The 11743-nt window shown below is 43.0% G+C and overlaps 2 protein-coding genes across 3 annotated transcripts; both read left to right on the top strand.

Moving 5' to 3' along the window:
• The first annotated feature begins 548 nt into the window (after nucleotides 1–548).
• Nucleotides 549–9580, top strand: LOC100838708 (puromycin-sensitive aminopeptidase). 2 transcript variants are annotated; one of them, XM_014901073.2, is made up of 34 exons: nucleotides 549–682; nucleotides 1026–1152; nucleotides 1514–1597; nucleotides 1732–1779; nucleotides 2018–2158; nucleotides 2382–2457; nucleotides 2658–2734; nucleotides 3300–3413; nucleotides 3500–3574; nucleotides 3770–3877; nucleotides 3970–4182; nucleotides 4289–4350; nucleotides 4463–4490; nucleotides 4568–4654; nucleotides 4771–4796; nucleotides 5060–5123; nucleotides 5329–5409; nucleotides 5541–5588; nucleotides 5694–5712; nucleotides 5856–5860; nucleotides 5976–5987; nucleotides 6070–6126; nucleotides 6417–6526; nucleotides 6600–6680; nucleotides 6888–7071; nucleotides 7366–7514; nucleotides 7588–7726; nucleotides 7804–7950; nucleotides 8142–8223; nucleotides 8312–8487; nucleotides 8609–8719; nucleotides 8802–8918; nucleotides 9027–9098; nucleotides 9190–9580. In XM_014901073.2, exons 2-34 carry the CDS (start codon nucleotides 1063–1065, stop codon nucleotides 9268–9270), a joined length of 2964 nt encoding a protein of 987 aa, XP_014756559.1. In that variant the 5' UTR covers nucleotides 549–682; nucleotides 1026–1062; the 3' UTR covers nucleotides 9271–9580. The 2 variants fall into 2 exon arrangements, with proteins under 2 accessions (XP_014756559.1, XP_014756558.1); XM_014901072.2 differs by having other exon boundaries at nucleotides 2655–2734.
• A 143-nt stretch (nucleotides 9581–9723) lies between these two features.
• Nucleotides 9724–11498, top strand: LOC100829104 (protein SRC2 homolog). The gene has a single exon (XM_003571218.4). The coding sequence runs from the start codon at nucleotides 10525–10527 to the stop codon at nucleotides 11287–11289; it is 765 nt and encodes a 254-aa protein (XP_003571266.1). The 5' UTR covers nucleotides 9724–10524; the 3' UTR covers nucleotides 11290–11498.
• The last annotated feature ends 245 nt before the right edge of the window (nucleotides 11499–11743 follow it).

Raw genomic sequence — 11743 nt, 5'->3', positions numbered from 1 at the left:
TGGTTATAGATAATAAGATAAACAAAAACGGATGTGGCAAGCGAGATTACGAGAATCTAAACCACAATGCCAAAAGAAACCTAAATATTGGAAGCTATTTTAGGGGAAATATTGAAAACATCAGTAAAAAAGAAAACTCTCAAATGTAGACAGGCCGCGACGGTAGGTTTTTTTTTTTAGAGGAGGCCACGATGGTAGATGTGGAGGAGCCCAATAGTCTCCTGTACGGCCTAACAGAATTTCGGGACATGGGCCATACAGAGCGGCCCATTTGATGCCCAGTCACTACTCACAAACGGGCTCAAAAAACAAAATAATCATAAACGGGCTTCCACTCAAAAAACAAAATCAAAGAGAAAGATATTTTTCAAGGCATCAAAATCACAGCCAGGTGGGCCTCAAAGCTCATCAAAATCATCGGATCATTTATTAAAAAGAAAATCCTCTAATTTCTTTTTATTAAAAGAAAACAGCACTAACGCACCCAACTCCACCTACCCCGACAAGCGGGCCACGAAGGCCTTTATTTGCTAGTTGTCCCCACGTGTCATTATAATTTACCCCTGGCCGTCTGCTGATTATCCCCACCACCACCCATATCCCTCCTCCTTCGGTTACTTGCTCACTCCTCCGGCTCCGGCGACCGACAGCACCGCGGCCGCCGCCGCCCCCCGATCGTGAGGTAACAGATCATTCATCCTCTCTCCTCCCATCCCGTTGCCGTCTTCCGAGCGCCCCAGCACCCTAGCTCGTCTTGCTCCTCGCGCGAGCGCCTCCACCGCAGGTTGATCTCCCCTTTGACTCTCTCGCTCCCGACCGTTTAATTCTCCTCCCATCACCCCACGAACGGATTCCCCAATTTGTAACCTACTGGTTCCTCCACCCGTGCTTGATCCCCAACCGAGTTCCACGAATTTTTCTGTCCGCACTCGGCACGCCACCTTAGATCCGCCCCTGAGGAATTTTTTTACTACCTGTTGATGATGTGATGATTATGATGATGGTGATAGGGTTTGCTATAATAGGGTTAAGGTGTTCGAGTTTCGGTGTTGGGGATTTGGAATGGCTCGTCGTCTCGTTAACCCCGCCGCGGCGTGCCAAGGTTGCGGTTTGGTTAAGGCTGGGTTTCTCGGCGTGTTCTCTCCCTTCCATGTGATTCCACTCTCCCTCAACTGAACTACTCCCTAGTTTCTGTAAATAAATTCTAGACTTGTAGTAGCTAGATTAGATTTTATTGGTCAGATGAAAGTTTTCCTAATGTTCCATGCTGGAATTGCTGTCGACAGTGTAGCTTTCAAGTTAGATTACTCGTTTTGCTGACTGGTTGGGATTCTTCATCCATGTATGCTATTTCTAGTACTATTCTACAGGAGATGCATTTGACATTCACTTGTAATAGATTGGCAGTGGCTCATATTTGTATGTCGCGGAGCCATTTTCTACTATACTGCCAGTGAGTGATTTACTGGGCTTCTCTTGACTATTTCCCGCCTTTTTTCTTATCTTCTGCCAGTCTCAGAGATTGCCGCTCTCCTCACCAAAGAGGGGTTCCGTTCAGAAAAACTACTCTAGCTGTCTTGCTAATCTAACCAAGGAGGTGGGGCCCCTCTTGTAATCTTGTCGCTTTGTGATGATGACGTATTTATTGCGCAGCGTTACCCCCTTTTAATTTCATCTCTGTTGCATGGTGTTACTTGCTTCGCTTATAGAATTCGGTTTGTGTTGTTGTAGGGTTCACATTGGACAGGAACAAGGTCCAGGTCTTCCTTGTCGTTACATGTTAGTATCGCCTTTCATATGTTACTATTCTTTAGTAAACGCTACTTATTTGTTTCCTTAAAATTGATTGAATTGGATTGGTAATAACTTATTGCATTGTGTAACTAAAAAAGAAATCACGAATTAACCGGGAAGCACGTTAATAAAGCGTATTTCTTGATTTGTTTCACTGGTCAGATGCAATGTATTTAGTTGGCTATTTCAGGTTGTGCCCTCATTATTTTCCTCCATATTTCAGAGCTCAAAGTTTGTCAGCAAGCGGACAGCTTGTTTGGTTGCAACAGAACCACCTCCTGCTGCAACTGAAGAACCAGAGATGGATTTTCCTAAGGAGATATTCTTGAAAGACTACAAGAAACCTGATTATTTGTTTGACACGGTAACTACACAGCTTTGTTTTTCAATTGTAAATCCTACACAGCTTTCAGAACCTGATATCTTGGTTCATAATGCACAATAGCAATAGCAGTGCTCGTGTGCTGTCTGTATGATCAACAAACTTACAAGTCTGAGTTATACTTCCCTGTAAATTGGCTATGAGTCTTTCTATTTGTTATCTGTATAATATTTCTAAATTATTACTGTAAAAAATTATACTGCAGGTGGATTTGGAATTTCAACTTGGCAGTGATGAGACCATAGTGACATCTAAAATAGCTGTATCTCCAGGCAATGAAGGTGAATTCATCTTTGCATTGGCACTTTGACTTAGAAAATCAGAGCACTGTTCTACCTTTTAAAAAGTACCATTTGATCATTATATGCTTTCGAGTCTTCCTTGGATGTTTCTTTCTTCATTAATTGTTTTTCTCAGTTTGGAATGTTCAAAATGGGGTGCTGGACTTCCTCACAAGCTCTCGTAATATTTTTTTTAGCAGGCACCTCATCTCCGCTAGTTCTTCATGGACGTGATTTAAAGCTGCTATCAATCAAAGTCAATGGCACAGAGCTTAAGGTGATATTCCATGTGATCTTTTTTCTTTTATCATGTAGCATCTACTTGATGTGGGCATGCACTCACGTGATACACATATGTTAGTATTTTGAGAAATGGGTTGGGATATTGTAAGACTATTCTAGAGACAAGGAAGAAACTTTTTTTTTTCAGTTAAAAGCTCAGAATCTGTTTACATGCAATGCTCTTAAAGTTCTTATTGAAACATAAATAGTTGGACAAAATACAGGTGTGTGTGTACATGACAGACAGGGAAAGAAGCCTATAAGTTAGTTGCTATATGGTATATTCGATGAGCTGTCAAGAGAATAAGAGGCCCCATGTGGGATTCATACTGCATGCTTCCGACCATGTTTTTCATCAGCCTTGCTCTTATTATCTTATAAGTACAGTTTTAACTTTTAATGGTGAGTCTACACTGAATAATTATAGTGTGGTTCCTGCCATTCTCTACACGCTTAGTTATTGCAAGCCAGCTGCAGCTCATAAGCATTTTTTTTCTGGAAAAATATATAGGATTTTATGAAAGTAATTTTCTGACTTTCATATGTCTGCTGAACACTAGAGTGACAAGTATACAGTTGATCCACGCCATCTGACAATTTTGACACCACCTGCTGGTGTATTCAACTTGGAAATTGTTACTGAGATCTATCCTCAGCTCAATACGTCTTTGGAGGTACACACTAAAGAGGGGCACAGACTGTACTAGATCTTCAGATTAAAATCTTTGGTGTTCTGTTCTGATTTGTTGTAAGCTTACAGGGTCTGTACAGGACGACTGGTAATTTTTGCACCCAATGCGAAGCAGAAGGGTTCCGGAAAATTACCTACTTTCAGGTACTTTGCCTTCTTGGAAATGATGACCTGTAGATTTCCATGATGATTCTCTCTGTTGCGGGACATGATATATTGAACTTAAGTATGAATGTGCATCACACAAATCCACCTAGGTTTTCTTTCCACCGAATATTACGGTTTACCATTCTTGTCATTTGTTTGACTTATATTTGCAAATGCTAAATGCTATCGCAGGATCGCCCAGACGTGATGGCGAAGTATACTTGCCGTATTGAAGGTGATAAAACTCTGTATCCAGTATTGCTGTCTAATGGAAATCTTATCAAGCAGGGTGATCTTGAGGTACACTACTTTCCTATACAATCATCAGAGCTAATGTCATACCACTGAATGATATGTTTAACCATATGCCTTTTTCTTCTTCTTATCTATAGGGTGGAAAGCATTATGCATTGTGGGAGGATCCGTTCAAGAAACCATGCTACCTGTTTGCTTTAGTTGCTGGTCAGTATGAGTGCCGGGAGGGCTCATTTGTTACGTGTTCTGGCCGTAAAGTAACACTTCGAATTTGGACTCCTGCTGAAGATTTACCAAAAACATCACATGCTATGTACTCTCTTAAAGAAGCTATGAAATGGGATGAGGAGGTTGGTCCAGACTCATTTGTCTTGTGATTTTTCTGCAACTCTATCAAATCATTGACTTCATTATTAATCAGATAATTAATCCAATTCCTCCTTTGGATCGTGCCAGGTTTTTGGTCTTGAATATGATCTTGATTTGTTCAACATTGTCGTTACTCCTGATTTCAATATGTAAGTTTGTTTCCCTTTTGCATCTGTTTTCTGCCAAAATAAATTTGGTAGTATTGCAGCTGTTTTAGTGGCATTGCCTTGTACTGATGGAATAACTCTTTATTATTTGCAGGGGAGCAATGGAGAACAAGAGTTTGAACGTAAGAATTTGCCTCTGCTTTGGAAATATTTGTACACCAATAAAAATTTGCTTATAGTATGTTCTATCAATGAACAGGTATTCCAATCTAGACTTGTGCTAGCATCACCAGAAACTGCCACTGATGGTGATTATGCTGCAATTTTGGGCGTCATTGGGCATGAGGTATATCCCAAAGAAGTTGTCAGTTTTTCATTTCCATTATATTTGTTTTGATCACATAATTTTAACTTTGTAAATTAGTTGTAACTTCTGACCTTGACTACTTATTATTCCTGCAGTATTTCCACAACTGGACTGGGAATAGGTAATTATCTTAACAACAACACCATACTGGATGCATCTTTTATTTATTGATGTCTCCTCAAAAGATGATCTTATCTGGTTGCTCTGGTGCTGATTGCATCTTTACTAGCATTTTCAGCTCTTTATCTTACTTGGCTCCGTGTGCTTCAAAATGTTTTGAATCATACAACTTTAAGCATGTTCATGCAACTAATGTTTTGCCTGATGAGTTCAGATGCATGATTAGTCTATGGAAATAACCTCTTTGCGCCTATCTAATTGCAGAGTTACTTGCCGCGATTGGTTCCAACTAACCTTGAAAGAAGGACTAACTGTCTTCAGGGATCAGGTACTAATGCAGTAGAGATGTGTTATGTGCTGTAACTTTTGTTACTTCCTCCATCCAACAAAGGATGTCTCAACTTTGACTGTATTTGAATGCATCTATACACTAAGTCATGTCTAGATACATCCAAAATTTGACAAACTTGAGACATCTTTTGTTGGACGGAGGGAATATGATTTTTTTCTGACTAATAAAGTTGGCTGTGCAGGAATTCTCATCTGATCTTGGTTGTCGCACAGTAAAACGCATAGCTGATGTCTCTAAACTTAGATCCTATCAATTTCCTCAGGTTCCTTACATTTGTATCCTGTGTTACTGCATTTCTAATTAGTTTCATGAGATGCTCCAATGAACTGGCAGCTCAACTGGCAGCGACTGAGCCACATGTTTTTTAATCATTACTTTTCCCTTGATATCCAGGATGCCGGCCCTATGGCACATCCTATTCGCCCTCATTCGTACATCAAGGTGATCATTTAAGTCTCAGTTGTTTGATTTTAGTTACATTTAATGTGCAACTACCATAGATATCTGGTGTGTAATACTAATCTATTTATTTAATTTGACTGCCAGATGGACAACTTCTATACCGGTGAGTTACTTTGTCTATGAAGTATTATCCACGTAAAGAGATGTATGGCACTGTTAACATATTTACTAACAATCCCCTGACGAACCCCTGAAACCTGTTCCGATGAATCTTCTTTGGTAACCCTATATGTGGCGACCTTGCAGTCACGGTGTGTATGCTTCCCCTTTTGTTTCTATTAGCTAAACTTTGTAACAGGAACGTTCTAACATTCTCTTTTGCGGCCTTTTACCTCTTCATCCGATGGTTATGGGATTTCATCACAGGTTTATGAGAAGGTGTGTATATTTAATTTGTCATTTTCTGTGCCTTAAAGAGATTAACTGTAGGATCTAACCTATGGATATGCACTTGTTGCAGGGTGCTGAAGTTGTCAGAATGTACAAGACACTGTTTGGAGCTTCAGGTTTTCGGAAGGTAAGGTCAAATATGGGATTCAATTTATTTCCTTCACAGAATAGTACTGTTTCTTAAACATAAAAAAGCAATGGGGTACTCAATTATTTCTTTCTTTTTTGGAATTATGCCAAAAAAAGGGGAACTTAATAATCCAGGACATTTTCAGCCAAAAAAATAAATCCAGGACATTGCCTTTCTGTGAATCTACTACATATTATGCGTGCGATGGGTTATGTACATTCTCTTCAGCAATCGAATGTGTGTTATATGTTCATTTCGTTTATTGACCATGTTGTCTTCTATTGTAGGGCATGGATCTGTACTTCCAAAGGCATGATGGGCAAGCTGTGACCTGTGAAGACTTCTACTCAGCCATGTGTGATGCAAATAATGCGCAACTGCCAAACTTTTTACAATGGTAATAGATGTCCATTATTCAATCATTTTACCTGTTTGAAGCACGATCTGATTTTCAAAGAACCGTCCAATAGGTACTCTCAAGCAGGTACACCTACTGTTAAGGTAACTTCGGCATATGATGCAAGTTCCCAGACATTTTCTTTGAAATTTAGGTAAGCTTTTGCATTCTCCAGTTTTGAATTAATTTTACAAAACGTGATAATCAATCTAAGTTGAGATTATTTTTAAATTTTGCTTGATTTTCATTTTCCTTTGTTGATTCTAGCAGAACATGGATTTTGTGCATCCTGATATTCAGCCTTTTGTAGCTAATTTGTGAAAGGCTTTCTAAATCCATCCATCTTTTTTTTTGTTTAAAGCCAAGAGGTGCCACCTACTCCTGGCCAACCGATGAAGGAGCCAATGTTCATACCTGTTGCTGTTGGACTTGTTGATTCTACTGGAAAAGATATGCCCCTGACTTCCATTTACAGTGACGGAATACTCCGAACAGTCTCTAATGATGGTCAGCCAATCTTCACTACAGTTCTTCAATTTAATAAGGTACGAGAATTATTATCTTCTTCCTGCAAAAATGCTAATAGCAGGGGTATAAGTTGGTTAGTCCATTGAATTACCATATATGGCTTATGATCCTAGCATGCTGTACAATTCAACTCAAAGGCATGTTTTGGAGACCTAAAGTTTCATAGGATTTCAGATTTTAACCCTAATCAAGTAACCTTTGGTCGTTCTATCAGCCTCTAATTTTTCTATTTGCAGTAGATATTCAATTGTTTCTTCGCTTTGTTGTCTGATTTTTAAGGTCACTGAATGAGACGTGTTTTTATCTTTCAGAAGGAGGAAGAGTTCATATTCAACAATGTACCTGAGAGACCAGTTCCTTCCTTGTTGAGAGGATACAGTGCTCCCATCCGTCTTGATTCTGATCTGACTGAGAGTGATTTATATTTCTTACTTGCCAACGATTCAGATGAATTTAACAGGTTTCTGCTCCTTTCCCCATTGAAAATATCTGCCTTTTTAACAGAGTTGAATATAACTTTTTTTTTTCCTTAGATGGGAAGCTGGTCAAGTGTTGGCACGTAAATTGATGCTCAGTCTTGTGGCTGACTTCCAGCAACAGAAAACACTGGCTCTGAATCCAAAATTTGTTGATGGACTTAGAGCAATCCTGCGCAGCACAAGCTTGGATAAAGTAATTATTTTTTCTCATTCAGTTGGAATGGGTGACCGCAAAATTCAATTATAAATGGCTAACCTGAGCTTGTACAGGAATTCATTGCAAAAGCAATAACTCTGCCTGGTCAAGGGGAGATTATGGACATGATGGCAGTTGCAGACCCCGATGCTGTTCATGCTGTCCGCACCTTTATTAAGAAGGAACTCGCCTCTCAACTCAAAGATGATCTTCTTGCAGCTGTAAGTGACACCAGCCAACCACTATTTTTTTTTCTGAAATTGTGCATTATGTAATTTCCCTTGTTATCACCATGACTGGGGGTGATTATTTGGGCGTTTGGAACTAACACTGGTTGAAGTGGTGTTGGACTGGCTTTGATCTTGTTTCAGCTGTATCACCTTAATTTTTTACTTATATCTGTTTATCTTAGGCTACAAGTAACAGAAGTTCTGAAGCTTATGCATTTAACCATGATAATGTGGCTCGCCGTGCATTGAAAAATACATGTCTCGGTATGTTTTTGTCCTTGAAAATTGTGCTTCAATATGGTAATTATGTTCCACGCAATGTATCTTGATATATTTTCTGGTGATTTTGCAGCTTATCTTACATCCATGAACGAGCCAGACGTCACTGAACTTGCATTGAAGGAGTACAACTCTGCTACCAACATGACCGACCAGTTTGCTGCCTTGGCAGCATTGTCTCAAAATCCAGGTCAAGTTCGTGATGATGCCCTTTTGGACTTCTATAACAAGTGGAAGCATGATTATTTGGTAAGATAGTTGCTGCTTGTACAACTGTTTGATTCTTGCAAAATAATTGTAATACAATGCCTAAAAGTAGAGATTAATTTTTGTTACATGGGAGCTTATATACTTGTTTGTGTTCCAATAGGTTGTGAGCAAGTGGTTTGCTCTTCAAGCTACCTTGGACATCCCTGGAAATGTAGCTAATGTTCGAAAGTTGTTGTCCCATCCTGCTTTTGACATGAGGAATCCCAACAAGGTACAGTTAGTTGTGTACCTCTCTGGTCTTTAAATTTGGTATATAATCTAAGGTTCATATTGAAGATTTGTCCTGGATTCAGGTATACTCTTTAATTGGAGGATTTTGTGGGTCACCTGTGAGTTTCCATGCCAAGGATGGTTCAGGTTACAAGTTCCTGGGTGAAGTTGTCTTACAGCTCGACAAGATAAATCCTCAGGTTTGTTCTGCTTCAAGTGCTAACTTTGTGTAAATGGCTTACTTCCATTTAGTGTTTGATTCTGGTTATTGTGAATTCGTGATTATATTTGTTGGATTATAAAATCAGGTGGCATCTCGCATGGTGTCAGCGTTCTCTCGGTGGAGGCGGTACGATGAGACCAGACAAGCTCTTGCTAAGGTATCTGAAATTTGATGCAAGTGGGGTAGCTTATTTTGCTGGATAGGGGTATGGGCTTTGGTCTAACACGGCAGCCCTTTGTTTTGTACAGGCCCAGCTGGAGATGATCATCTCGGCCAATGGACTCTCTGAGAACGTCTATGAGATAGCTTCAAAAAGTCTGGCGGCTTAGTTCCCCTATGCAAATGGTTCCATGCATTCGAGACTAGTGTGTGAGTGGGTTGTGCACCCTTTGCCATATCCAGGGTATATTGCAGGTGTGCTTGGTTGAACACATCAAGTGTATTTGGCATAAGTCTGAGAAATGACAGGCCACTAGAGTTGGCAAAAAATAATAATTCTGGTTATATATGATTCAAATGTGGTTTGTGGATGTTAAATTCTGGCTGACGCTACTAGTAATAACTGCATGTGGCAGTGTGGCCGGAGCAGCTGGTTGTATTGCGTGAGATTATATGGGTGAAGGGATGAAGGTTCAGTTACTCGGATGGATTAGTATGTGTGCCTTTTGTGTCAGCAGCATCTCGGCCGCGTGCAGATTTGAGACGCGGTTTCGCGCCGGAACCGTGTTGCTCAGTTTGTACCAATTGAATACCAATATAGGTCAGGTCGGTTGGGCTGCTTGTGTTGGAAGAACATCCCCCTATATTGGTACCAATTTAATTCGACTCGTAGGACGGAACAGAATTGGATATAGGTCAGGTCGGTTGGGCTGCTGATTTTCATCTTTGGTTGGCGGCCTGTGACGTCGCGGCCCTTGTGGGAGCTAATACCAACTTGGGTGTCAATTCTTAGTTTCCGTTACCCGCGCTTCTAGAACCATTTATGGCTGGTCTGCAATTCCCGCGTGAAGCTCCAACATGAATTGGCTTGGACAGGTTCTGATTTCTGAATGAGTTTTGTGAGACCGGGCTTTCTACCCTTTCCATCATGCAAGACCCAGCGGAAAAGTTCTGAATGAATACATTTGCATTTGCAGCAGGAGTACACTGGCGTTGTCCACAGTTTACCTCGTTTGTCTCCCTGCCACCGTTAAGAAATGACAAAGTCACCTTGTTACTACGTACCGTACTTGTGTGAGTATGATCATGGAGTCAGTCCTTATTAGCTGCTAAGAAATGACAAGTCCATAAAACTGGGTGCAGATAGAGCTTGATGAGCACAAGTAGCCCGTCGTCCGGTCCAAGTCCAACCACTGACGTTCTTCCCAACAAAAGACCTCCCAAAGATGGGTGGCGCCATCATTCGATGAAACGAGAGACTGACGAATGATCCTCCCGCCCTCCCTCTCATCGTCATCGTAGCTATTTATACCCCGGCCCGCCCTCGATCTCTCATTCCAACCAACCAAATTCAAGCTCAGACTCAGGCACAAGTCACAACAGAAGCAAGAGAGGAAGAAGAAGAAGCTAGCTCGATCGCTAGCATGGGTTCCCGGTACGAGGTGGAGGTGACGGTGGGCTCAGCCCGGGAGCTGAAGAACGTTAACTGGCGCGACGGCGGCGACCTCAAGCCCTACGCCGTCCTCTGGCTCGACTCCGACTCCGGCGCCAAGTGCTCCACCCGCGTCGACCTCGACAACGCCGACCGCCCCGTCTGGGACGAGAAGCTCACCCTCCCGCTCTCCTCCTCCGGCCGACTCGACGACGCCGTCCTCCACATCGACGTCGTCCACGCCGCCCCCGCCGGGTCCACGCCGCTCCTCATCGGCTCCGCGCGCCTCCCGCTCCGCGACGTCCTTCGCGAGGCCGGGGGCATCGGCGGCGGCCGCGTGTCCCGCTCCCTCCGCCTCCACCGCCCCTCCGGACGTCCCCAGGGCCGCCTCGACGTCCGCGTCGCCGTCCGTCAGTCCGCCAGAGGATACTACGATCCCTCGTCTTACCCGCCGGCTCCCCACGGCGCCGGATCCCGCGACCCCTACGCCGCCGCTCCCGGCTATGGCTCCGGCGGGTACGCTGGGCAGCCGCCGACTGGGTACCCTGCCGCATACGGCGCCGCGCAGCAGCCGGCGGTGGAGGAGAAGGGGATGGGGATGGGGGCGGGGCTGGCGGCGGGGGTGCTGGGAGGGCTGGCGCTGGCGGTGGGCGCGAGCTACCTGGAGGACGAGCTCGAGGAGGGCGTCGCTGAGAAGGTGGAGGAGGACATGGCCAGACGCGCCGGGTACCGGGACGACGACAGCGACAGCGACTAGAAAGGAATGATCAAATCGCAAGTATGCGGCGCCTGTGCCGTTGTGCGTCAAAGAAAGGCAGCACCTGGATTTATTTTCGCTTTTCCCAGCAAGATTGAATAAGAGACGTACGCAGTGTGTGCGCAGCAGGCCACCAACTGAATCGAATTTTGTACTCTACTATACTTTACTTCATCAGAAACAGAAATAAAGAGATGGATTTCAAAGCAGAGCAAGTTGAACGACGGCGCCGGCTTTTCTTCTCTTGATGACGAGAGAAGAACGGGACATGTTTCGGCGCGGGCTTACAAAATATGCATATCATGGGCTAACAATATACGCTGGGCTACGTACATCCCATAACGCACATAGCGGGCCACAACTGATGATGGGGTTGCAGGGAAGGGACGAGCCCATTTAACCGAGAGCCATGCATTTTACCCTTTACCCGTTTTCTTCTTTCGGACTACCCTGT

Source organism: Brachypodium distachyon, chromosome 3 (assembly GCF_000005505.3).
Source record: "Brachypodium distachyon strain Bd21 chromosome 3, Brachypodium_distachyon_v3.0, whole genome shotgun sequence".
Classification (NCBI taxonomy): Eukaryota; Viridiplantae; Streptophyta; class Magnoliopsida; order Poales; family Poaceae; genus Brachypodium; species Brachypodium distachyon.
The sequence above is the reverse complement of the archived record's forward strand: the minus strand, read 5'-3'. Positions and strand labels throughout refer to the sequence as shown.